At 45.4% G+C, this 26421-nt stretch overlaps 1 protein-coding gene across 1 annotated transcript; it reads right to left on the bottom strand.

Annotated features, from left to right (window-relative positions):
- Positions 1–5375: 5375 nt before the first annotated feature.
- igf1 (insulin-like growth factor 1) lies at positions 5376–20633 on the bottom strand. The gene is made up of 5 exons (XM_062383297.1): positions 20338–20633; positions 18895–19054; positions 9172–9425; positions 8278–8313; positions 5376–7308 (listed from the first exon to the last, which is right to left on the bottom strand). The coding sequence occupies exons 1-5, from the start codon at positions 20383–20385 to the stop codon at positions 7249–7251; spliced, it is 558 nt and encodes a 185-aa protein (XP_062239281.1). The 5' UTR covers positions 20386–20633; the 3' UTR covers positions 5376–7248.
- Positions 20634–26421: the final 5788 nt, after the last annotated feature.

Raw genomic sequence — 26421 nt, 5'->3', positions numbered from 1 at the left:
TATTTAATCTATTTTGGAATTCAATGAATTCAAATGGCCACAGAGGGAAAACACGATGAGCTGTAATTCCCTCCACATCACAGAGCGAGGTCAAGAAGACTCACAAGAGGTGAAAGGGCGGAGATTAATCCTACGTGTCTTCTCACAAAGTCCACATGTGGAAATGAAGACAGCAGGTGACAGGACGGAGACAGAGACTCGTCATAGTGAGTTCTTTTCTCTGAAGGGCCACACGGAGATGAACTAAATCCTGTGATGGACAAAAGGTCAGGAACACGTGTGAAAACCTCCGAACTGAGACCAATAGTGAGTCATATCAAAGGAATAGATTGACGAAGAGAGTTGCTGATTTGCTTTCATTTTGATTAATGAAGCTACGACCGGGAGACTGTTAGATTATCTCAGCACAAAGACTGGAAACAGATTGAGACAGTTTATACCTGGTTTTGACAAATCCATATAAATGCAATGCTCCTTAATTAACACAAAACATTTTGTTCATGACTTGACTGAGTCTCTGAGTGAGTAAATCTGCTTTCCTCACGCACACACACACACACAGACACACACACACACACTCACCATTATATTGATAAAATGGTAAAATTCAAACGATGCCTTTCTCTTAAACTGCGCCAAAATATAATGGGTTCTTTCTTTGGCCTTTGTCCTATCCTTCAACTGAGTTTCATGGAATTCAGTTCAGCTGTTTTTGCATAATCCTGCTGATCAACCAACCAACTAACCAATCAACCAGCCAACCAACTACTTAACCAACTAACCCACCAACAAATTAACATACCAATCAACCAACAAGTCAACATACTAGCTAACTAACCGACCAAAAAACAAATCAACAAATCAAACAGAGTGACAGGGGTGAAATCATAACCTGTGTGGAGGTAATAATAGACTTTTTTAGACACATTTTATGTAAATTAACCAAAACCTGCACTTTTGGAAAGTCCAGTTTTGCTCGGGTGAGTTCAAAAGTTACAGAAGTCCCGATCGAGCCTTTGCAACATTGCATCGACAAGCTCTCGTGCCAAAGTGTTGATCGTTATCAGCTGATGATAAAAGGTTGATGCAAACAAAACCAAAGAGCTGTAACATTGACAAAGCTCCTCTCGGTGTTCTCCTCAACTCAAAGTCTTTACCTACAGGAGCCGCGGTGCATGGGCTGGAGAAGTGGGACATGAATAATAGCTATTGAACTCAGCTGAAGTGATTTTACTTGGAGCAGTCAGCCCCTTTATTTTGTAAGTATTATTGTTGGAGGGCGAGGATCTCTACTGAAGGACTGAACTCGTCCACAGGGGCACGGCCGTTCCAGCAGAAGCACAACTGAACTTGTGAGCTTTGTTTTCTGTTGTTGTAACCTTTCTCGCTCTTTCTCTCATACTGATAATGTCCCCTCCCTCCTCTCGCAGAGTCCTCCTGGTATAGGCGACGATCAGGACCTGATATTGACAGTCGATGACCTGCAGATTGCTGCAGGTCCAGCTGATCCAAAGCTTCTGGGCTCCGTCGGCTTCCTTGGCCGTCGCTCTGAAGATTCAATGAACTCCGAGCAATGGTGAAGGTCTTTATCTGGTAACTGTGATTTTTCCCTGGTCTGAATTTCTAAGAAATCATTACCATAATTCTCTAACAAAGAACATTAACACAAAAAAAAAAAATATATAGAAAAGCCAAGAGTCAAATAATCTAATGAGGACCAGATGGGATCTGGTGGGTATCCATGAACATTAGCAAATCTTCTCGTTTCCAAAACACGGCTCGTCAAACCTTCAACCGGTGCCAGAGAAGTTTATTCAACTACTGTGCTGTCTCTGAATCGCAGGCGGCCTTGTTTGTCAGCAGCTGTAATTGCGTGCAGCTTCGACTTCGGGTCGTGCGTGGTTTAACACCGTGAACTCAGGGAAGCTGCAGAGTAGTTTTCTCATCAGCCCTGTCAGCTGCTTGCATCACCTGTCAGCCGGCGGTGCAGCACTTCAATCGCACCGCCTGCAGCTCCGTGCGTAGGGAGACCTCATAACTCTGGGCCCCTGTGACATCAGTAGCAGCATTGTGTTAATAATCCTCCGGGGGGGGGGGGGCATGCACTCTCACCATCAACACTAAGAAAACACAAACACAGCCCAGAGGGAAGTGTTGACTGCACCGATGCTTCAAGCTCGGCTCCTCACGTCTATGTGTGCGTCTTGAGTCGGCGTGCTGCATTCAGCAGGGATGAGGGTGCAGGAGGGGAGAGAGTGTGTGTGTGGGGGGGGGGGGGCATTTTGGGCAAGGATTTTTTGTTGCCCAGAGAACAGACCATGGTTTCCTGGAACAATGCAGCTGATGAGAGTCTCTCCAAGGAAAATAAGGCTCTGACATCATGGGTTCTTAAAGCACGCAGCTGAGCCAACACTCTCCTGCTATAATCAAGCCTCAGTGAATTTCCACTGTCGACTGAAATTGAGAAAGAGGGAGAATCTCCTCCATTGGCTTCAACACTTCTTCTTCTCTTTTTTTTTTTTTTTTTTACACATGCCTTGATCTAGCTGCTAATTTTCCCGTGGAAGCACGAGGCTGCGTGTGCACTTGCTGAGCCTCTCGTGTCTATTTCCATTTACATCTGGCCTTGGCTCACGATGACAATACAGTGTGACACAAGGCTCCTTGTAAATTTGTCACGGTCGAGTCATCACAATCCAGAGCTGGACCTCCAACCGTATTCGGGATTAGACGCAACGAACGCGAAAGTGACGACATCTCGGAGGAAAAGTCAGAAACCCAGCAAAGAGCAAAATCCTGTGTGTCCTCCTGGAAACAAAATGAATGGTTGAAAACTGATGAAGCCCTGCAACCACTTTTCCTTTAAAATAACCAGTAGAATAAGTAGTAAAATTGGTGAGTGTAGTAAAACAGACCACAAGGTCATTCAAAAGACAATTGTGTGCTTAGGATGAGGAGTTGAAGAGTGTGGAGAGATTGAGTTTCAGGGCTAAGACCAAAATCTGTGTCCTCAGATGCACTGGATCCCGAAGCGCGCAGATCAATAGGAAAAGTTGGTCTTCTCTCCAGAACCGTCCTGGGTCTTGAGGTCGTTCCAACAGCCTTGTTTTGCACTCGTGGAAACACTGTGTTATCCAAAATTAGCCGAGAATAAACAGAGCATTTTCAAGCTACCCTGGACGATGGGGCACATCCGTATTCTCTTTCATAATTGCCTTATTTGTAATGGCTTGGTTGGATAATTGATTCTGTATTAGTCATCAAGAAGGATGAAATAACATCCAGGATGGACGGGCTGACCTGGACCTTGCCAACCTCCGGGCTGCACCGCGTTTCGATCCCTGCCGTCTGCCGAGCGCCGGCCACGCAGAGCCAATTTATCAAGGTTTGATTGTTGTCCCACATTCGGGGAGCATCCGTTTGGAGAAGTGCTGACGGCGAGTGAGCTCCGGCGCTGTCACTGCAAGCATCCTACAAAGAGCTGAACATGCAGCTCTGGCCTCGGGGAGCACCACGCCCCGGCTCTGTTTGCTCTGGCAGACCCCGGCCACCTCTTAGGAAGTATTACCGTGTCCTTCTGCAACACCCAGCAGACTCGATTTCAGCCTGCACGGTGCACAAAGCCTCAGCTTGAGTTACGGCTTCATCTATAGCCCAAATGCATTAAAAGATTTGCACATGCTTACGAGGGAGAAAACCTCCGCTGTGTAATAATCTGCTGTTTGTGTGTCTGAATCCACAGACTTCCTCGTAGGAGCTGTGTAGTTTACCAGTGTGATGTTGTGTCACACGGGGAGTAAAGCCTTCATGGGAGGATGTTTCCCCCGGAGGTTTCACCAGTGTACGTGCATTCAGTCTGAAAGAAGCCTCCAGTCGGTTCTGTGATCTTGACAAGTGGTTTATTCAGCAGGGAATGGTGAACAATTTGTCAGTATTTTGTTTTTCTACAGAAGGCAATCAAGCACCATGAACAACAGCGCCGTGAGAAAACAGTTTCTTGGACAGTGAGCTTCTGGAACAGAGAGATGTGTATTTCTCACGCGCTCCCACATTTAAGGACTTTATTGATTATTTCTCACAGGTGACAGAACAGAGGTGTTTCATAGATGATTCGGAGTTTGCTTGCTGTAGCTTTCTTCTTCATCGCTGCTGTGAAGATCCCAGCTCCATCACGTGACCGGCTCATTTGACTATCTATTACATGAGCTGTGTTTCAGGTGCCAGAGACAGTGTGTGAAGGGCGTATTGTAGCTGCAGTGCAGTTCACACAGGGGTGGCTATAATTGCTATTTAATGATCTAGGTTGAGTTCATGACTTAGTAATGAGTGAAGTTCGTTTTCCATCGAAAAGTCTTTGGTTTCTACTGTAACTCTAAATGTCTAAGAGGAACAGTGATGTTGGCCAACCGGCGTCTTCTTCATTTCAGTCGCCAGGTCAAACCGAGTCCGAGAATCTACTTAGACACCATTTTTAAAAACCTTCATCATTATAGATAAACACACACGTTTAAAATAAGTTGGATTCAGAGAGCTGCGGACAAATGGTTTGCAAAATATGAATTTAAGCCCTGGATTTACCTTAAAGCAATGACTGTGTAACTATTGAAAAAAGGAAAAGTTGAATTAATGAGCAATAAAATACACCTCAGCTCAAATTAATACTTGGGGATTTCATTGCTACAACCTTATTTAGCAGGCTAACGTTAGCTGTAGCTATGTGCTCATATAACTGTAAGCTGAATATAAAGCTACACCCCAGTTAGCTCAGCATAACGACTGGACACAGCTTGCTCTGTCTGAAGTTTAAGAAAAACAACCATCACGTAATTTGATATTGTTATAATGTTTAAAATATGAGGCTTGTGACTGCAGCCTTGTATTTAATGGAAGGATACAAGAGTCGTATCCATCTTCTCATTTTAAGGCTCATTTATGCTCAGCGATGTAGAAAGAGCCTTCTGCTTTCATTTCGTCTGGATTTGTGTGCGTATAAAGGAAACTAACCCTCAAATGTTAGCATATCAGCGATAACCGTGATGATGTATTTTTAAAGCATCGGAGTAATGACTATCTTCGGAAACAGAGGCAAAGCCAATGCGTTATTGATGGTCCTGTAATTACCACTTGTGGCCAGAGTGGCCGCTGTCCAGCAAAAGTTATGTAGTCTCACTTTGAGTGATTTTAATCGTGAATACAATGGCTTCCAGTGACAGACAAAAGCACACCATGACTTTTGAAAATCTCAATACAATTGGAAGAATCACAGTTCACAGTACTTTTGTCAAGTTATTTGGCATAAGGGATCTATGTTGAGAAAATAATTTAAAACAGTAGAAAAAATAGCATTTTTTTGCCTTCTTGGGACCACACCATGGTATTTTCTTATCTTTTAATTCTCCATGCATTCACAGATTTCACACAGATACATTTACTCGCTTACACTACTACCTTATTTGAGACAGCTTACAAATAAAAACACTATTAAAATGGTGGCCACGAGGCTGTGCAAAAGGGAAGACCTCCGATGTACGCCCTGCCACCTGTCCGTCTCAGCCGTCTCTTGCAAGTAACAAACTACAAAATAGCACCATTATACAGTGGATAGGATTCTTAATACAGTTTTTTTTATATGAAACCATCATGTACAATGAATGATAGCGATGCATAGGTTAACATAAATGGGAGTACTGTTTGATTATACACAGGCAGAGGAGGCGGAGCCAGAAACGAGACGTCTTGCGCGGTTCGTGCGATAAAATGAAATTCGCATCGGAGGCTTGAACCAACAGCCGGGACTTCTCAGAACTGGCTTTTTCATTTGTGTGTGTGATATCTGTGTGTCTGTGTGTACTTGACCCTTGCTCACAGTTACACAACACTCATTTATTTTTTGGTGCGTTGTATGCGTTTGTGTATGTGTGCAGTATCTCACAATTTCAGGAGGACTTGTTTTGGTTTGCAATATTTACCAAACCGTATATTCTGCTTATTTTTCCGGCAGACTTTGCAACGGAAGAGTTTTTTTTTTTGTAATCTCTCCATCGGGGCAGATAACGAAGTCCGAGCGACAACTGAGCAGCGAAAGTTCACAGCCTCGCTCAACTGACCAAACATCACGGGCCAAGATCCATCAATCATTAAATTCATCTGTCTCGACTGACTATTGTTCCAGCCTCCCTGTCTTTTGCTTTTAGACTTCCTTATTGACAGATCCCAGGAACACTGTGTCAGTTCTTCATGAGAATTAAAAAGGTTTTTATAAGAGTGTCTGTTGATGGAACCTTCATGACTTGTGCTTAACCTTGAACTCAGGCCTCAAATGTTGATCATTGCGTAACTGGATTGGACACGGTGGCATTTCTCTTGTCGTTATTTGACTTATTCCTCTCATTTATGCCAAATGCACTTTGAATCCGCCCAATGACCCATTTCTGAAAACCAAACAAGCACCATGTCCCGGCCAAAAGAAACATTGGATTCAATTTATTTCTGGTAAATCATCATATTTTTTTCTAGTACCTACAGTACCTCCCACTTTCCTCAAAATCCAATCTAATGGTGCTTGATTTGTTTAGATAGGTGTTCAACACTTCTTTGGGCTTTGGAAGGATTTGGATCAGACTCAAACCTTCTGATAATGAGCCCCCGGCTCTTTTTAAATGAAAACAAACCTTGTTTTACTCTTTTAGAAAAATCTGTGGTAATGCATGGTGCATGAAACAAACTCTCAAGATAAGAGAATCAGATTTTTTATTATTTTTAGGGTAGCGACTGTTAAATATGGCCGGTGTTAGAATATCCTGTCTCATCCGAGGAGTGAAAGAATCACTTCTCAGAGTAAACGGATTTACCTCCACAGAGTTCAAGCGACAGGATGGACCACTCATTGTCAGACACGGCCTAACGCCCAGGACCTTTCCTGGAGCCAGGGGCAGCGCAGCTCACACATGGAGGTGTAATAAGCTCTTGTTCGTGTCTCAGCAGCTAAACTAGTCTGTTACATTGCATTAACAAAGAATTCCTCCCGATATGGAATGGTGCAGTGTATAAAATAATCACAAGATCCCTCATCAAACCCCTTCGACAACCCCTCAGCACTCAGGTTTAAATCATTGTGAAGAGCTTTTCGAACCATCGCTAGCATCCTCTTTGTTTTGTTTTACAGTGAACCATTCCACAGGGGCACCGGGTAAGGCCACTCCCTTCTCTCTACCCAAGTCACTGGGCATGTGTCCATTCGCTCCGGCCCTACATTCTGTAATTTCGTCCGCCCGTGTTCCCTCGACTTGAGTTTTTCTGATGCACTTCCTGCAAAGAGAAAAAAACAAACAAACACAAAAACATACACTTGGTGAATACTTTGAGTCGGAAAATTGCACAACAACCAGAACACAACAAAAGCTTGGCGCTATGGGGTCATGGTCTCGTCAATCTAGACGTGCCAAACTGTTTTTGATAAATAATACCTAGAATAACAGAAGCCATCTTCTATTTGGCTTTTCAATTTGGTCAATGTCCCATCCACTAACAAGGGGGAGGCGGGATTTATGAACTTGCCACCAGGGGGCAATTAAGATGTTTTGGGTTCACGTTTGAGGACCTGTATGTTGTCTACGGCTGTCAGCGACTCTAACTAAAAAAACTTCAGCTGTAGTTTCATTATAGTTTATATTTACTGACCCAAAACGTGATAGGAACTTGTAGTTTGACTTTGGAGGTAAAATAAGATTGGTACAGGAACACCAGGGTTCACTGTGCACCACAATCCACAAATCAATGAGCAAATGAATGATGGGGAGGCCACTGCACACGTTGATACACCAAACATGATATGCACGCTTCATCTCCAGGCCTTGCATGCGGCAGGGTGTTATGGTGAGACGCCAGAACTTCAGCACATAATGTACAGTGCTGCCTGGGGAGCTGCAGTGCCACGGGGTCTACCACAAAAACCACTTAGTTCCTTCTCCGGCTAATGGTTTTCTTTTTTGAGAGAAGGAGGGGAAAAAGCACACGGTCAAATCTTAAAAGGATCACACTCTGGCAGGTTGGCAACTCCGGGGATGAAACAGACTCTGTCTTCAGAGATCACGGCTTCTTTATTTGTCCAAGGGATTAAGAGTTCAAAGCTAAGATTGTTTGAACCAGCGTCTCTCGTTTCAAAATAAAGCTTGTTCTGCTTGAGAACATCAAAGTAGAGATTGTGTGGTCTAAATTATATAATGATAAAGTCAGAGCAATAATCATGCGATGAAAAGAATCCCTTTGAAAGCCTACCTTAAAGGATGAGTGACTATGTCCCGGTGAAGGTCTCTGTGGGAGGAAGAACGAAGACACTTAAGTAGGATTCATTTCTCATGCTATGCACTAAACTGTGAGTAAACTTGAACCCAATGAACCTTTACAGTCACAGTTTGACCATTTGAAATAATGCTGTAAAATGATAGGAGAGGTTTGATTCCATTCTCATGTCTGTACACTGAATATTTAATGCAGCCATCAGCTGGATGAGAGGAAACAGGCTCGCCTTGTTCTTTCACAATGTTCCTAGTCGAGAAATAGTCTCAACAACTTCGGAAACAGGTTTTTCATTATGTTTTTTTTAATGATTAAAGATATAATGTGTTAGTCGTTACGCTTTATTTAGCCTAAATCATCATAGTGCTCCCCTGAAGCTCACTATATAACACACAGTAGTTCATCGTATGTGTTTTATTCATACAAAAACTTAAAAGTTAGTGCTACCCAGTCTTTATGCCAGGGGTGGAGAACCTCAATTTAATCTGACCGACTCATAGATACAAAAGCAATTCAATCCAGAATATTACAAAAATGCCATAATAACAATTATAGCAATAGAATGTTTTGCCATAAATTAAATAATATTCCTCCTGATTGGGAGTTAATGTTTTGTCATCATCACGGCCATCTGACATCAGATGTCTTGCCAAAGAGGCGCAATTAGATTATATAACCTTTGTTTAATCATTTACAGGGGCCTGGCTTGCAAGTTATTTTTTTGTCTGCTGGTTGTGATTTCATACTAAATGAACAGATACGTGATTGGTATCAATCCTCTGATTTCCCAAAATGTCAAACCTATTCTTTCCCCCCACATTTCCTGACATGTAAACTTTAGTAAAGTGTGTATCTGCTGGTTGTTGTGCTCACCTTCTTGTTTTTTGTCTTGTCTGGCTGCTGTGCCGTCCTACGCTCTGTGCCCTTGTCCACCTTGTGCCCTGGGGTACTGACCTTAGGCGCTCTGGGCAGGTCTGTGTGGCGTTGCGCCCGCACAGAGCGAGCTGCCTTGCTAGTCTTGGCAGGTGCACAGTACATCTCCAGGCGCCGCAGCTCACAGCTTTGGAAGCAGCACTCGTCCACGATGCCGCGTGACCGCCGTGCATTGGCGCCATAACCTGGTTTACCTGAGGATCACAACGAGAGGAGGGAGAACAGTGAGGAGACGTCTACAAATTCTGTTCACTGGCCAGCAGCTAAACTGCCAAACTGGGAAAAGAAAACTTTTTAAACCAGGACATGGGTTTGATTCCCATTATATGAACAGCCTTAACGACATTGATTTCTTCCGTTTAGCAGCTGCTTCCCCTGTAAAACAAAAAGTTGGTCACATTCATCCGGTGACGCCAAACCCCGAAACCCACTGGGCCCAATCAACCTGCAGAAGCAGCTAGGCAGCCCTGGAGGCCACGCCCCTGCTGGCCGTGCCCTACTGCTGTTCATTCACATTTCCATTTGGCAGGAGCCTGAGCACCATGAGGGCTCAGTCATGATGGAGATGGACCTTTAAGCCAAAGAAGGAAGAGGAAGTCTTGGTATAGCAGGGAAGCATTGGAAACATCTACTCGTTGCAGCGTAATTTAAAAAGGCACGAGTCTATTTAAAAGGTGTGACACTCGCATCAAGTTACCATAATGACAATACTCCCTGTGTCAACTCCCTGACACCCCCCCCCCCCCCCCCACACACACACCTCGAAACTACCGGCTCTTTTGGTGGCCTTTGGAAAAACTCACCTTGAGCATTAGAGCCCTGATGGGCTTTTCCCTGTTACCAAATGAAATAATAATAATTTAATATGGCATTTACAAGGAGGAAATGCCTTTCCCTCTCAGAGTTAATAGCTCTTGGCTCAGGAGCCTGCCAGTGCTGACAAAGTGCATTAACTTCTGCTCTCTGTCTGCCTTGTCCTGACAATGTTGCTTTGGACAGAGCAGCAGCTTTCATTCAGAAATAGAAGCATCCTTCTTCTCTCCCGGACCCGCTGACACAAAGCAGGGGGGGAGGCTGTGGCAGGTGTGAATGAGGGGGGGGGGGGGGGGGGGGGGAGCAACAGAGATGCTGTCATGATGCACATCAGGTGGGTTGATGCTAAAAATATGCCGGCACATGCATTATTTAGGGAACAGAAGAACTGGATTCACCCAGATCCTGGACTCCGAAAATAGATGTGTTGAAAGACGGACTTAAACCTTAATATAGCTGTTGACATCACTATTTTCTATTTAATTCAGATGACTGACAGTCACGCCTTTTATGGTCAGGTATTCCACTGTGTTTTCCATTGTAGTTCCTGCTGTTTCTCCCCCTGTAGCGTGTATCAGTATAACCAGCCCTGGCAGTTGTATTAACACCTGATGTCAAGACATTTGGAGAAGTATGACAGTAAGCCCTGGCTGGAGATTATATAATGGACGCTGAAAGCCAAAAGAGGGGCCGTGCCTCATTGCCTGGCCCTGTGCTCCAATCCCTCCAAACAAAGCCTCACAAATTAACGTCCGCTATTCTTCTGAAAATAGCCCGCACCCCCGCTGCACAAACAGCTGGAAGGAGGAGGAAAGATCAGCTGGCACCGGTTGTAAAATGTAGGATAATCAGCTCGGGCAGGTCGGAGAAAAACAGGCATATAATAATCAGGGTCTGAAAGCTTTGCGAGGTTTTAAATGCTCCGGGTTGCATGGATGACCGTGTTAATCCCTCGTAAACAAAGTGTTGTTTGCTCCGACTGTCGTTAAACAAATAAGGGTAAACAACGTTTCCTGCCAGTGCACAGCGCCTTGCGGCCCTTCTGCCGCTGGAGCCGGATGCCGCGCGGGGATCTAGCACGATGGCGATGACGCAGGGTTTCGGATCGGATTAGAAAGCGTGTGTCAGCATTTCAGCCATCGTTACGTGGCAGAGTGCAGCTGTGGCTTATCACGTCCATACCGATGATATATTACAGGCTGGGGAATGTGTAGAAATACGCAATTCATGCACGATTACAGTCGTTTGACATCAGATGTTGATTAATGCTCATCAAATACTCAACACTTTTTGGATTAAAGGGATATTTATGTGTCATATTACCCATTTAAACCCTCTCATAGTGTCTATGTATTATCAGGGTTGGTCTTAAATATGTATAAGTAGGTCTTAATGATGCTAACATTTATTTAATGCTTCTCTGCCCTCAAGAGAAATGCTTTGGCTACATGCAGATTTTGTAATGTCTCCATCTGTTGAAGTTCTTTCCTAATGATACAGAAATTAGTGTTGCAATAAAACTACAGACGAGACCAGCGGCAAATTGATATTCCTTGACATTGGTCTTGAATTTAATTTATTATGGTCTTAAGATGTCTTCAAACAATCAAACCAATCCAACCAGCAATTCTAACGGCTTGCCTCAAGGGGCAGTAATGAGCCCATCGTGGTTTTACAGGCTTTACTTTGAGTGACACTCCGTAAAAGTTTTCAAACAGTTACTTAAAGGATAAGGACTGAGATTTGTCTGGTTAACCGTTCCAACTCCATTAACGAGTAGCTCAGTCTTTTGTGTGTGTGTGTGTGTGTGGGGGGTGCTGCAGTTTTCACACCGCGCTGCCGTCGGCGTGAACTCAGCCCGATGCTAAAGAAGTGGTTTTGGTTTTGGTGGACATTTTGATACGTTCTGGCGTGTTCTCGGTTTTTCCCTAACTCTCACTGGCTTTTGAAATAAATTGTGTCTGCTGTGAATCCAGCTGATGTCGTCTGTGAGTGAGCAGGCTGCAAACTGATCAGAAGTGCTTTGATACTATAAAAAGTATTTGGCACGTTCTGCACACATTTATCGAGCTCATTCCTCTTGTTGTGGATTTGAGTTTCGGTCGGATTCCCTCCGTTCGGCAGAGTTGTTTTCTGCTCTGTCATTTCAGACGCTGTCCCCTGTCACCTGCTACTCTGGTCCAAGGAATCCACTCACCTGCTCTTCCTCCCACTCACCTGCTCACCTACTGCCAACTCCCTCATTAGCCTCAGAGTATACTGGTCCATTTCCACTTGCTCTCTGCCAAATTGTCTTTGTTCCAAATGCCTTACCTTTCCAGCACTCCGTCCTTTGCCTGCCTCTTTCGATAGTGTTTTGGACCTGGCCTGCGTTTTCTTTTTCTGGATCTTGCCTCAGCTCAACCCTTTGCACTTTGCTTGCCTGAGACTCTTCCATTTTAAATCTGCCTGATGACAGCATAACCAGGCCGCCCCGAACCCAGTCGACTTGTTCTCAGAGAGTGTGGAGATGCTGGCTCAGGCGCTCTTCATCACTAAGAGCATGTCGCCCTCTGAGACTCAAATATCTTCCCCAGAACTCGACCCCGGTGAGTTTGGCGGCTACTGGCATTTTTTTATTCAGCGATCATTTGCCTGAGAACTCCAGGTCAAGTACACAGCTCAACCTGCAGCAGACGGAATGAGAGCTGGATGACAGCACCGTTAAATTCGAGAAAGATACTTGCTGCAGAAATTAAATTGAAGGGGCTCTTTAACCAAGCAACGTCCCTGAATCGTTCTATCCCTTGGGGATCCATGTGCAGTCAAACTGAATGGAAGAACCAGGAAGTTGGGGCAGCCAGGCAGTTGTTGGGGGTCTGAAAGCGGTATGTCCCTGAAAAGGAATGGTTGGACCCCGTTTGCATCATCCTGGACCCAGATGTCATGTCTGGGGTCATGTCTGGGGTCCATCCTGACCTCAGGAGGCCTCTCTAGAGAGGAGAAGGTTCTACCATCTCTCAATCTGCTTATTCACCCTTTCATTCCATTTAATTGTTTAGACATATGTAGAAAAACCTCCTCCTCTTCCTTCTCCTACTCCTCACCTGTTCACCTGCTCCACGTCCCTCTCTAGCTTCCTAGTGTAGATATTGGTGCATTTCCACCTGCTCCTTGCCAGGTTGTCTTTGTGCCATGTGCCGTACAGCTTTCCAAAGCTTTGTTCTCTGCCGGCCTTTTCCATTTTGATCATGTTTTGGACCTTGCTTGAGTTCTTTTTTTGGAGTTGCCTCAGCCGGACATTTTGTTCTTTGTTTGCCTGCATTTGGTTTCATACCTTTGTCTTCTGCTCTTAAATTTTAACATTTGCCTTCCGAGTTGTGCTACTTGGTCCATTTTCTGAGAACCGTGACACCTCGAAGGAACGGCACTGGAGAGAGATGGCTGGATTCCCCCATTCCAGAGTGGTACACAAAGCTCCTGAGTTTACAGCCTGGTCATGGTCAATAAAAACCAGTGGATTCTTGGAGCCGGTGCACTGCTCTTCCTGCGAAGTGTCAGGCAAGTTTACAGCCAGGCAGGGACTACAAGAGCTGCTCAAGCACTGGAAACTACCTCTTTATCACTGGTACCACAAAGAGTTTATGGCATGAGTGAAGTGTTCCCTCACGTTACTGCGCTGCGACACTAACATCTGATCCAAATGTATTCCAACTAGTATCGAAAGGGTTGTTCAAGGCATTATCAATATGAATCAAAGTGTATTTATTCAGGGAAGGTTGTTGTTGGCAGTGTTTATAAATGTATGGCTCGTGTTCAGGTGGTGTAAAAGAATTGGATGAAAGTTAATTGGAATGAATTCCCCATGAAAGGCTGTAAATAATGGTTTAAAATAAAATGGTGCTAGACAAGGTACATATTTATGCATTTGTATTGGCTTAACATTAGCATTAAAAATGAGAAACAGTATGAATATACCTCTTTTACCGTTATTAAACAAAGCTTGTGATTTTTCTCTTGTTTACACAGGGAATACCAATAAATAACAGATCTTTCAAATCATCTTCATCATTTTGTGAAGAAGGTTTTGGTCCAGATGAAGAAACACCTGCAAATTAATAATGTGTGTATAGGTGACAGTATAAACAACAGGATGCAGGACTGCTTGCATTCAGTGTATCATATTCTCAAGGGGGTAAGGGACATTCGCTCCCAGTTACCATATGTATTTATATCTGAAAGAACAATCTAAATTGAACTGTATTTCCAGATATTGAATTGGAGGTTATAGTGTGAACAGGTGATCAACAGCTGGAGCTCATGACAATTAAAGAGACAACCGAAGGTGATGACGAAAGAATAAAGAAAGTCCCAGGATAACAATTATACATCTTGTTGATCTCTGCGCTAATGCAACAAGATATTTCCCCGTTTGTCTCTGTAGCCGTCCGACATTATGTAATTGGATCAAACTGATGAGGAGTTTCAAAGGTGAAGGAGTGTTTGGTACCGGCATGTCCTCAAATCACTCAAGTCTCAACTTCACCCAATGTCCAGATACAAATCTGGAGGATGCCTGTCTGTCCTTTTCATGAGACGCCTGCTTTGTTCCACCGGGCAATGAGTCACAGGAGGGTCAGACATTTTTCAGCTCGGGGTCTTAATGGGAAAAGGACACCTTTCTTTTTTTTGCGGTGATGGAGAAGACACAGGAGGTCTTTCTTCAGATCCCAGTGGCTTCCGCTGTGCAATCAGGTCCAGTGTAAAGCTAGGGAGGGAGCGAAGGAGGGAGGGTGTCCTGATCATCCTGTAATCCACATAATCCTCTGCTGCTGAGGGACAAGGCCGAGCTATGTGTGTGTGTGTGTGTGTTGAGCGTGGGCATGTGTGCGTGCATGCATGTGACATGCTGTTTACACATTCTACCTCTCTCTCTCTCTCTCTCTCCAGCTCAAGAATAAAAAAATCGAACACTGAAGATCAAGTCTCATCAGTGGCAGCCAAACAATATTTCCCTCCCCTGTTGTTTTCCCCTTAAACAGGTAAAAGCCAAACACCTAAAAAACAATCACATTTGGTTTCTTCTGGTCGTTTGTGGGAAATTCATGTACCAGGATTTAGGGTCTTGGCCCCAAACGAGATCATTCATTCTGCTGAAATCATCAGTTCGATTCTATATTTCATGCTCACTTTAGGATAAGTGAGAACATTTCACCATGAACTAAAAGTGACTTAGGACATGGAGCTACTTAGCAGTTACGCTTTAGCCAGAAGAACTCCCATAACAGATCTGATTCATGGAATGAACATCCCACAGAAATCACGGGGCTGCCTGCTGCAGGATTACAAAGAAAACTGAGGATTTCTAGGTCAGGCTAATAATTGGAAAAACTGACTTGGGTTGTGGATTTTTTTTTCTGTTTCTGAGACCGCAGTTTGTTTCATTACCTTAAAAAAAAGAATTTCCACCGACTGGTATTTAGCATTTCTGTCAGGGTAGGAAATCTGCAGCCTTCTGGTGCATGTGTGCTACTTTACTGGTGGCACGCGTGAGGTGGATTGGCAAAAGCAGCCTTCGCAGAAAAGCCAATGTCGTTGCAACACCGTCTCTGGACACATTATCAATTAGAGGGTTGCCAAGTTCAACATGACCAGGCTGGAGGGGAAGAGTTCAGGGAGAGGAGCACGCCTCCTTTGGCCAAGCCGCTACACTGCTGTGTCCTGCAGACGTCACAGACCCAAATGGAGTCTCCAGACATTTTTATGCAAACAGCCACTAGTGCATGTGGCGAGCGACGCGGAGGAGAGAAATAAAAGAAAGGGGATTTCAGTGAAAAAATATGAGCGAGCAAGAAGAGAACCTGAGGGAAGACGGGGAACGGGATATTTTCCAAGGTACAGCACCCTGCTGCTCGGAGCTCGTCGGCGTCTCAGAAAAACGATGGAGTGCTCGTGAAATACAGGGAAATGTGGCATTGATACATGGATGCGGTGCAGCTCAGTGACTGCTCAGTGTAGGGTGATGCAGGAAAGACAAACACATTCCCGCTACCACAGAAGGGTCTGTTTCTGTTTAAGAAGTGTATCTTGCATCAGGACCCGTGAGTTGCCGTTGGCCTCCGCTCAACCCCTTTCTCACCAGAGGATCGTGGACGGTGGTGCTGCACTCCTCTAGCCTGGGAGAGGCGTTTATAGAGCTGTAGTGAAAGTCTCCCAGTCGCCAACACCGCCTCACATTCTCACATCGTCTCAGTCTCTGGACACCCTCGTGCGTTGTCAGAGCCGTAAACATTTCATCCACTTTTAGCTGTAACGTGCCGACACTTCTCTGGACCAGTTCACAACCCTTCAAACTGGGATACTAAACACTGCCCAAGGATCTACTGTCTTGATATCACAGTTTAATGTCCAGTTGGGTCTTGAGGATTTCACCGATAACATGTATTGCTCAATGAAGTGATACTCAGAAGCTAAATAATGGCTGAACAAACTGAGTTTCCATGAAAAAAAACAGGTCCTGCATCCACTAAAACCTCATACTTGATCATGTCGACCCATAATCTTCCACACTCAGCCTAAATGAAGAGAACATGGCCATTTGTACACGAGAAGTGCTGCGGCAGAAGACTCCAAAGACCGGGGGGAAAAAAAGAGTCTTAACTGGCAGAAAACTGGCAATTGAGCAGGCTGTCATGACCACTTCACAGCGTGTGGCGCTGCCAGCAGCATCTGGACGAACAAGACTCGCAGCTTTGCAGCAGCTTGGTGGCTCTCCAGCAGCACCCTGGCACGACGCTGCACAAAGGGCCAGATGCAGAGAATGATGTTGACTCGTCCTGGAAACGCTGCATGCAGGGGTGGAGAAATTTGGCAGCGGGACGGCGGGAGGAGCAGCAGCAAGGTGCATGGTTACCCCGCTGCCAGACGCAATGCTGATACTGGATGATTCTGCAAAACAAAATCCTATGACACTCAAAGAGCATTTTTTAACCTGCCTCTAGAACCGTGTGCTCAACGTCATGCAACTGCAACACGTCGGGTCAGATTGAATACGAGTGTCCAGCCACATTCACCAAAGCCTCTTTCTTCAGTGGTATTAACAGTTGACATGAACTGTGAGCTGCACAATCAGCCACAGCTGTAGTTCTGACAATGAGCTGTGCACAGAACAAGATGCAAACATGCAGGATTACACATTAGACAATTCTGCACCACTTGTACGACATCTCCTGTACTGACAAGGCAAAACATGGTGTGATACAGAGGAGGGGAAGGTAGATCCAACTTTCTGTTGTCTGATCTCGTCCCTTCAGCACAGTCCTTCACCATCTTTGGCCATAACAATGCACAGATATTGAAACACTGTGATAAGAGATCGCCCCACGTCAGGGTTCTTATCTCGCAAGAACAGCAAAGGTTCATCAGAGCAGGAGAGGTCTATGCAAAACGAAGTGGAATTTGTTGTTGCACGACAATTTGGTCCCGATGGAGTAAACAAGGAAAACTAACAACCGGTATATTGTCCAGGTCTTAGCCATGTTGGCAGGGACGCTCCACAGTGGGTTGGTTGATCCACTACATTTGTTTGGGTGGATTGCAGGTTCACACGTTCATGTTCCCCAGTGGATGAATCTTAACGTCTTTGCTGACTGGATCCCTGGACTTCTCCTGCACTGGGACCCTGAGGACAAATATTGGTCTAAACTCCATGAAATCCAACTGGGATTGTATGCAGCCTTTATTTCAACACTTCTATGTCCAGGGTTAGGATCAAACAATGAAATTCCCATCTGCCTCAGCTGTTCAGTGCTGAGTAGCAAGTGTTAGCACTAAAATGCTAAAGACATAGCCTTTCATACAAAGACTGGACTTCTCCGGCCTCCTAATCTTCCATCAATCAGCAAGTTCTTCAGAGTCTGTAGCTACAAACCATTTCAGTTATGGGTTAAGGTCACAGCCATCGATTCAGAGAGAACTGAAAGCACTATAGATGCTGCTGATCTCCCACAGAAATATTATATCTGTTTCAAACTGGCAGCTGACAAACTCAGCCACATGTGGAAAATCTTTCACAGCTCTGGGACCGGACCAAACCATTAATAACGGATTGTTATGTTACTGCACGGGGTTCAAAAGGATGATCAATTCTCAGAAAAGTTAAAACAAAAGACTTTTGGTGGAGCGCTGTCAGGACATTTGGTGCAAATTGGCTTAACTGATTAATGTCAGCAGAGGAAATGGGAATAATGAGGTTGTAAACTTCAGCTTTGCAGAGTTTGGGCCAGATCGGCTGCTAATGTCCAGTCACGCTGCTCATCTCTGATGGAAAGATCAGGAAACATGTCCCGAGAGAAACTCTGGCTGCCGGTGGAACACTGCACCTAAACCTCGGTAGCTCCATATATCCTGTGCTGCTCTGGGCTGGGTCGTACCCTTAATGGAAAAGATTTAAATCCTGGATTCATGGTGGAGGGTTTTCTTTGGGTAGCTTTCCCCTTCTCGGTGGAAAAAAAGAGAAACTTCACAGCAATACCTCCTCCTCTTTTCTGAGAGATAAAGTCAGCCAAATTCCACTTGAAGCCCACTGACAAAACTGGGATTTGCCACCGAGCACTTCATCATTATTCTGCGTTGCGTTTGTGTTCCTTGGGCATTCGATGCATTTGAGCATTTAAAACAAATGCTGTGGATGTAAAGAGGAGATGTGAGAGCGGAGGAGGAATGAATGGAGGGAGAAAGAGAACATTGATGCAGGGAAAGTCAAGGCGAGATGTCAAACCGGCTGCTCTTTTATTTATGAGCTCGCTGGAGGTGGAGAGCTCTGGGACGGCTACAGCCAACCTTTATGAATAAATAAAAAGGTGCACTTACTGAAATAAAAGCCTCTCTCTCCACACACAAACTGCAGCGTGTCGACCAGCTCCGCCCCGCACAGGGTCTCTGGTCCCGCCCCTGTTGCCGTCGGAGTCAGGGTGAGGACACACAGCAGTAGTGAGAGGGTGTGGCTACAGGAGATACAGCACATCGCACTCTGCGCACAGGGAGAGAGAGAGAGAGAGAGAGAGAGAGAGAGAGAGAGAGAGCGAGAGAGAGAGAGAGAGAGAGGGAGAGCTTTAACGTCCCCACTGCTGAAAGGCAGAGCATCATCAAATCACACATTCAAGCAAAGAAAGTCATTTTTAGAGTCTGTGCTGTGCCAGTTGTGGGCTCTGTGCCATGCGTATTGGCACCGGAGTGCCACCTAAGGTTGAAATCTAAGGGGCTTAAGGCTTTTTTCTGTATCATCCAGCACATTTCCCTCTGTGAGAACGAATAACAGCTTCTGGAGGAAAGTGTATTAAATCCAAACTTCACCTACATGCCCCCGTGGAGGAGCCAAACAGGAGGCTGAACAGCTCTGATGCTCCGGAGCGCCTGTGCGCAACGGAGCAGAGTGCGTAAAAATTGGAAACCACACTTCTCTGCTTATCATCCCCCCCACCGCCCCCCGTATATTTTATCTGATAATTTAACAACCCTCCATTCTGATCACTGACATTTAAAAACCTCATCAATATTGATTAGTCTGTGTTCTGGATGCCGTGTTTCACCTGTGCCAAGAGGCGCAAAGGTCTGCGCATTGTTACGCACCAAACTCAACAGCTTCAAAATTGAAAAAGCTGAGTAAAAAAGAAAAGCGCCAGGGATCTTTCCGATCCAAAGTGTGAGATGGAAAACGTCTCTCCCGCCAAACCCAGTGGAGGAAGCGGAGTGAGCCAAATATACATAATAAAAAGAATAAACACAGGACATTATCCATCTACATGACGACTCCAAGTGCCCGTAAGTCTTTGGTGTTAAGCTACCCTCTCTCTCCTCACCCCGCAGCATCAGGTTAAACATTTAGCACTTAATAATAATAACGCCGACTCAGCAGTAATTACTTTGAAAGTTGCAAAGCCGCCGGCATTAAAGCTTTCTGGCGAAAAAAGGAGCGCATGCAGAGCGCATGGAGGATGGAAAACCCATTCATCCACCGAGCACTGAAAGTCATGCACAAGAAAAGTCAATTAAATCAAAAGAATAGAGGGGGGCGATCTCTTAATATCACCAAAAAACATGCACATGCACAACAACTGCAGAAAAACGCGTAAAAATCTGCACAAATCCAACATTTATCGCGCGTGTAAAATAGCTGTAAAATATAAATAAGCAATTTCAATATTCCCTGTTTTATTGCTACCGGTTTCAATCTACGCGAGGATGCTGTGTGCAAAGTAGAGCGCGAGAAGCAAGGTGACAATGTATAGTGTCAAAGGAAATCAGGTAAGTTACCTTGAAGACATCACATAAATGCCACTGAGAGGAGAGAGCGCTAGACATCCCCACGGGTCTCGGCAAGTCAAAGCCCGGCGAAAATGAACTTGTTTGAAGTCATTAAAAAACGGGGAGAAAGAGGATGAGATGCGGGCAATGTCACATCTCAATATTCCGACTTTGTTCCATTGCGCAGGCTCGTTTTGGAGAAGTGAGATTTAGCGAACAGGAGACGGATTTAGAGAGAAAATCCCTCACATTTATCTACATTACACAGACATTTTCAACAGGAAACAGCTGGGGCAGCATTTGCCTCCTACTCGTCCTAAGTTATTCATTAAGGATTTTGGGCACATATTCAAATAACGTCATTTCTCTCCTTTTTTTTTTTTTTTTTTTTCTCAGAACGGGATTGAATTTTGATCTCTCTCTCTCTCTCTCTCTCTGAGACTTGGTTAGTAGTTAAGATCGAGATAGAAAAGACACACACACATACAAAAAAAACCGCAATCGTCCTACCAGCAACATCATCATCAGCAGCAGCAGCAGCAGCTCGTGCTCATATATACAAATACACACAACACACTATTTCATTTCATGCTGAGTGTTTCAGTTAAAATGAAGAACTGCAGGTTTGTGATGCGACTGTTCTCCGTGCGTAATTTGGCACTGCGTAATTCAGCAGCCACACTACCCAACGTCTGGTGCGATCAGGGGTGGAATAAATCATTAGAAACACTTTTCCACTAAGTCAACATGAATAAAAAAGGTTATTGAACAAACCCTTCCACGTGCACTGGAGTGAATATGGATTTTTTTTTTTTTTTTTTATATCTCAGGAGCCAGAGATAAACAGAAAGACTTTTCTGAACATTGTGTGTGTGATTTCTTGCTGTAAATCTGTCGCAGCTTTTCTCTTTTCCTCCCCTCGCGCTGATTTCTCATCCAATAACAAGCAGGTTTGTCTGCAGATGACATCTGATGCTTCTGTGAACTGAGTGACTGATGTGAAAAAAGACAGGAGTGGAAAAACACAAAACACATGGGGATTTACGGTGAAGAGGACATTACTTCATTTTTTTCCTCGATTTTTTTGTTTTTTTTAAAGAAAAGTTGCATATTTCATATTTCAGCCACCACCACCACCACTCTGGAGACAGAGCTGCGGGACTGGATTCTTTCTGGTGCACGAACAAACAGTAGATGGCACCCACTGGGAACCACCCCCCCACCTCCTTCAAAATAAAGACAATGATGGTGAAAGCAGCAATTACAGAGTGAAGCTTCACATGAGGCGACAGCTCAAAGAGAATTTCGAACCAGAATATGAACTCCAAATGTCCATCTTTGCAAGTCACACTCTCAAGAAGTCACACTTATTCTTTGCAGGAGCTTTCAGAAACACATGCATATGCATCGTTTCACTAACTCTCAAAGTATTCCTCCTTCCTAAGGGACCCTCGCCATATAAAAGTGTTATTTGAGTGATATTAGACATGCAAAAGAAAATTCCTGCATCATATTTGGGAACAAGCCGAGTTATAGCTGTAATCCCACATTTATAACGACAGCAGAAAAACCAGACAAAGGCTACATGGCACAAACTGGGACCAAGCTCCTACCCAGTATAAAGAAAGTGATGTTACAGGGAAAAAAAGCTGCAGTGGCAGAGTGAAGCTTCACACGAGGCGGCGGCTTAGAGAGAGTTTTCAGCCGGCATGTCGGATATCTACACTGATCCAATCTCTAAACATGAGATCAGAGCTGTGACCCAATCATAAAACGGGACACCAGCGCGCTTTCCCAGCATGCTCGGGCCAGTGAGTGTGTAAGTGCATCCAAAGGGGACCGTGGCTAAAGTCACGCAACAGTTGTAGGGTTGTTGAGGGGTAAAGTGGGTCAAAACAGAAGCACGATCAAATATGTCCCCATGTGACATGGATGCCACTGAGTCACGCTCATGGTACAGAGGCCACACGCATGTCTAACTGGGGCGTGTGGTTCCCAGCAGCAGCATCAGGAGTCGCAGGATCAACCCAGAGCATCACAAGCTGATAAAAGAAAAGAAAAGGGAACAAAAGAAATGAACAGGGAACAAACTGATGAGATTTACACAAGCAGGGTTCAAATCTCTGCTCTTTACATTGGTCTGAATAAGGTTTGTTTTCATGGCTCTCCAGGGGCGGATCCAAGGGTTGGCACAAGGGGGGCCCCAGCTGAAATCAGATTGGCCCCTGAAGTGCTCCTGTCCTGTCCTGTCAGTTGTCTTTGTTTTGAATTATCGTTATCAAACTAGTCCCTTACTAACAATCTGCTCCAAATGGCAAAACTCGACAGTAAATGTCGGAAGCAATCGCACAACGAGAAAGAAAACGGAGACAACGGGGATTTTACGGTATGTGTGTGCAGGTTCTGATCAATTTACAATATCATGGCCTCATCAAGGTTCGGTTTCTTTCTGCAAATCAACCAAAATCAAAATGTTAAGTCCATATGCCGACGCCTCTTTCTTTCAGAGCGAGCAGATGATTGACTCGCACAGCGGGACGTGGAATTGAACATTTTCTAAAGTCTCTTTAGAAAAGAATCCCGGATCGGCCATGGGCTCTGTGGCTTTCCCTTCACCTCCTGACTCCACGTTCACTGCCACACACGCGGCTCCGTGACCTCAATCTGTGACCTGACTGATTCTCAGGGCTGCAGCCGCCGCCGCCGCCGCCGGGAGCCGTGACGTGCACCCGGCAGCGCCTCTTTGTGAATCCCTCTGATTGGATTGCGTCACCGTCCGGAGCCGCTGATGCAACGTGGAATATGTCGGCGATGATGCTCCTCTGATTAGAGGAACAAAGCTGCTTTCAGGCCGGGGAGGATGACCCTGTTATGGTATCGCAGATCAGGGACGCTGGCTGGTCACTGACGCCCGTAAGCCTCTCTGTCTTAGAGAAGTGAAATTAGTGTCTCATCTCTCGACCGCCGCTCGACACAAAAGAGCTTCTTCACGGCAGCTTCCCCCCCCCCTGTCACTGGAGCTGGGGCCTGACTGTACTGGTATTGATGATGGGCTGGTGCAGTACATCTGCTGATGCAGGGGAAGAAGAAAGGGGTGGAGGTGGTGGTGTGTGTGGGGGGAGGGGGGTGCTGACCTTCCCTTGTTCACCGTCTCTTATGCCCAATGCTCAGAACTGCCTTGGTGCCAGGTTTCCCTCCCTCCCTAGCCCTCTCTTTCCTCTTTGGTTGCAAGACTTTTTGAGCCCCCCCCTCACACCACCACCATCACCATCTCCCCTCCCTCAACTCAACACCCCCCCCCCCCCTCTCACAGCCTTGTCTCAGAGAGACGTCCGCCACAGTGAACTCATTGACCAGGGAACGGCTTGTTTTCACTCCCTTCTGGTGCAGGAAGGAGAAAGTGTTTGCTGCAAAAAATGTCCATGTCTGCAAGTCGTGTGGAGGAAGAGACTCTGGACAACTCGCTCGTGTTCTTAACCAGGATGGACACAAAGTGAAAATGCACCTATTTTCAGTGCATCCTCACTTCTTAAAGAATCTTTCCTTGAATTAAAGTGATGAAGAATAACTGAACTGCAAAGTAAGAGGTGCAGGAGAAAGCTCTTGAAACAAGCAGAGTTGTACCCCCCCCCCCCCCACATTCAGAACAATGTGTTAACGAAGCGCAGAGTGAAAAAACGTCTCTCAGGAAGACGGACATTTCTTGCAGCGTTAACAGCATCCCCTCTGGAGTCTCCTGCCAAACAAATGTCCGAGTCAGACGGATCCACAGATACAGACGGCAGCGCAGAATGCAAATGAACACAAGTGAGAGGACGGAGGGAGAGTGGAGAGGACGAAAAACAAGATAAAGCTTGAGAGCAGGAAAAAACTGCGTGAACACAGGGAGCATGGGGGGGGGGGTGCTGTGTGTGTGTGAATGTGTCTGGACACACACACAGGTTCACTTGAGGAAACACACACTTGATTAGCAGAGCAATCCTTCTCTACTCTCCTGATTAGTCGGGAGGGTTTTTCCAGCTCGGTGGTTTCTCCGTGTTAGATTCCCTCCTTCGTCCATTGACTAAAACAAAAACAACCAAAGTAGAGTATCTGTAGTGAGTGACTGTAGGGATGTATATATATATATATATTTAAATGCATTACCTTCCCGTTGTAGAAGGTGATAAACTGATATTTGTATTGAGGCCCTGTGCTGTGCCACACTCTCTCCACATGGAAGAAATAAAGGTGAGTCATGGAGCCTGTTTTGACAAAAAGGTCAGGAAATTCCATAAAAGCCTGGTGACGATCGGAACCGACTATTTTCCAAATCATATCTCAGTTTGACTGTTTGATCAGCACTAATAATCCCTTATTAGCCCCAAAATGGTGGAAATCTCCAAATAAAAATAAAACACAGTTCACAGATGTTCAAAGAGCAAAGAGCACAAAAATAAAAGAATGAAAAAGATTAAAGGAGAAAGAAGTGCAGGGCTGCCACTGGTGAGGCGCCATCTTTAATGTCAATAAACTGTTTTCACATTGGCTTCCAGGAAATTCTGCTTAAAGGTTAAAACCCAGAGGAATGGAATCAATAGAGACGTTTTCTCAAAGGAGCTGCTTGTTGTTTTGTTCCCTGTCGGCTCAGCTGATGTGTCTGTGAAACTGAATCCACAACACTCGTGTTCTTTATGCTGTTCGTTCAGGAGCCGGAGACAACTCAGCCTAAATGCTGCGTCTCAATTATCAGAGGATACATATTTTTGTCTTCCTCTACGTCCTCTGATAAATTACAAAATCCCCACCTGATCATTTTGATAATTTGATTATTTTATCGTATCAGACGGAGCAGCGACGGGTTCTGATCATTCCCATAATCACTTCTTGCTGAACGTGTGTCTGAAGATTGTGTTGCTTAACGGAGGGATTATATTTAATGATAATTATTATACTACAGCAACCACCTTATTGTGAACATGAGCAGTGATTTGTTTGATTACTTATTTTAAAGCCCTCAGGTTCAGGTTGGGAGCCGCAGCTTCAAAGCTCCACATCAGCCACTGATCATATAAATCCTGGGAAACCACAACAACATGTGGCACAGACTAAAAGACAAATGCTCCTGTTTGTGCTTTTAAATCGCCATTTCGATTCTCAGGTGTTCTCCATTATATCACCCCCCCCCCCCCCCCTCCTCTGAGCCTGTTACACCACATTGATCTCGAGACGTGTAAATCCTCCAAATATTCCATCTGGAGTCAAATCCAAGGAATCTACCGGGGTCAGGGAATCAAACACACAAATTCTTTAACAGGAGCATGTCAACAGTAATTACAGCCATAAGCTGGTTTCAGTAACTACGACTAATCCTGGAGAGCCGAGGTGCAGATGAGAGAGAAGCGTCTGAAAGGATGCTCAGGTTGTGACTCTGGTTCTGCAGCAGGAGCTGGACGAGGGCCCGGGTGGGATGCCTCAGAGCCTGCAGGGAAGTGTGGCCCACGACAACCGCTGCAATTGTGGGGAGGGATGTGGGGGGGGGCGGGGGAGAGGGTCACCGCTGCCTGGCTCCCTCCAGCCGAGCGGTCGGCCGGGGAGTGGGTGCGGCGCTGCTCGCTGCCAACCACCTGGCAGCGGGGAGGCTATGTCTAGGAAAGAGACCTCTGCCAGGCCTCAATTACGGGGGGAATCATCCAGGACACACTGAAGCAATTACAGCCCCATATAAATCAATATGCTTCGGGTTAAAAAGTGATCTGCTCCCAACACTCTGGAGAGACTCTGACTCAGCCGGCCTTTTGGTTTCTCTGAGGTGGGAGCAGTGGAAACAGGCAGGGATGCTGCTGGGAGCTCAACTGTCACTCAGGCCCCGGGGGAGGGGGGGGGGGGGTCAGGTGACACGAGGCGAGAGGAGAAACGTGGGTCTGCAGCGATGGATCGTGTGGAAACTGTTGTTTTATAAAAGAAAGCTGCTCTAACATGAGGGATAACCTCAGGTTCTGTGTGTTTGGAAGCTCAGGGTCAGATTCCTCCTGCACAGGATGAGGCAGCAGGGGGCGCCACCGGAACATTCACAGCTGAGGAGCCCCAGATCATCATTAGTATTACTATACT

Source organism: Platichthys flesus, chromosome 23 (assembly GCF_949316205.1).
Source record: "Platichthys flesus chromosome 23, fPlaFle2.1, whole genome shotgun sequence".
Lineage (NCBI taxonomy): Eukaryota > Metazoa > Chordata > Actinopteri > Pleuronectiformes > Pleuronectidae > Platichthys > Platichthys flesus.
This window is presented reverse-complemented; position numbering and strand designations above follow the sequence as displayed.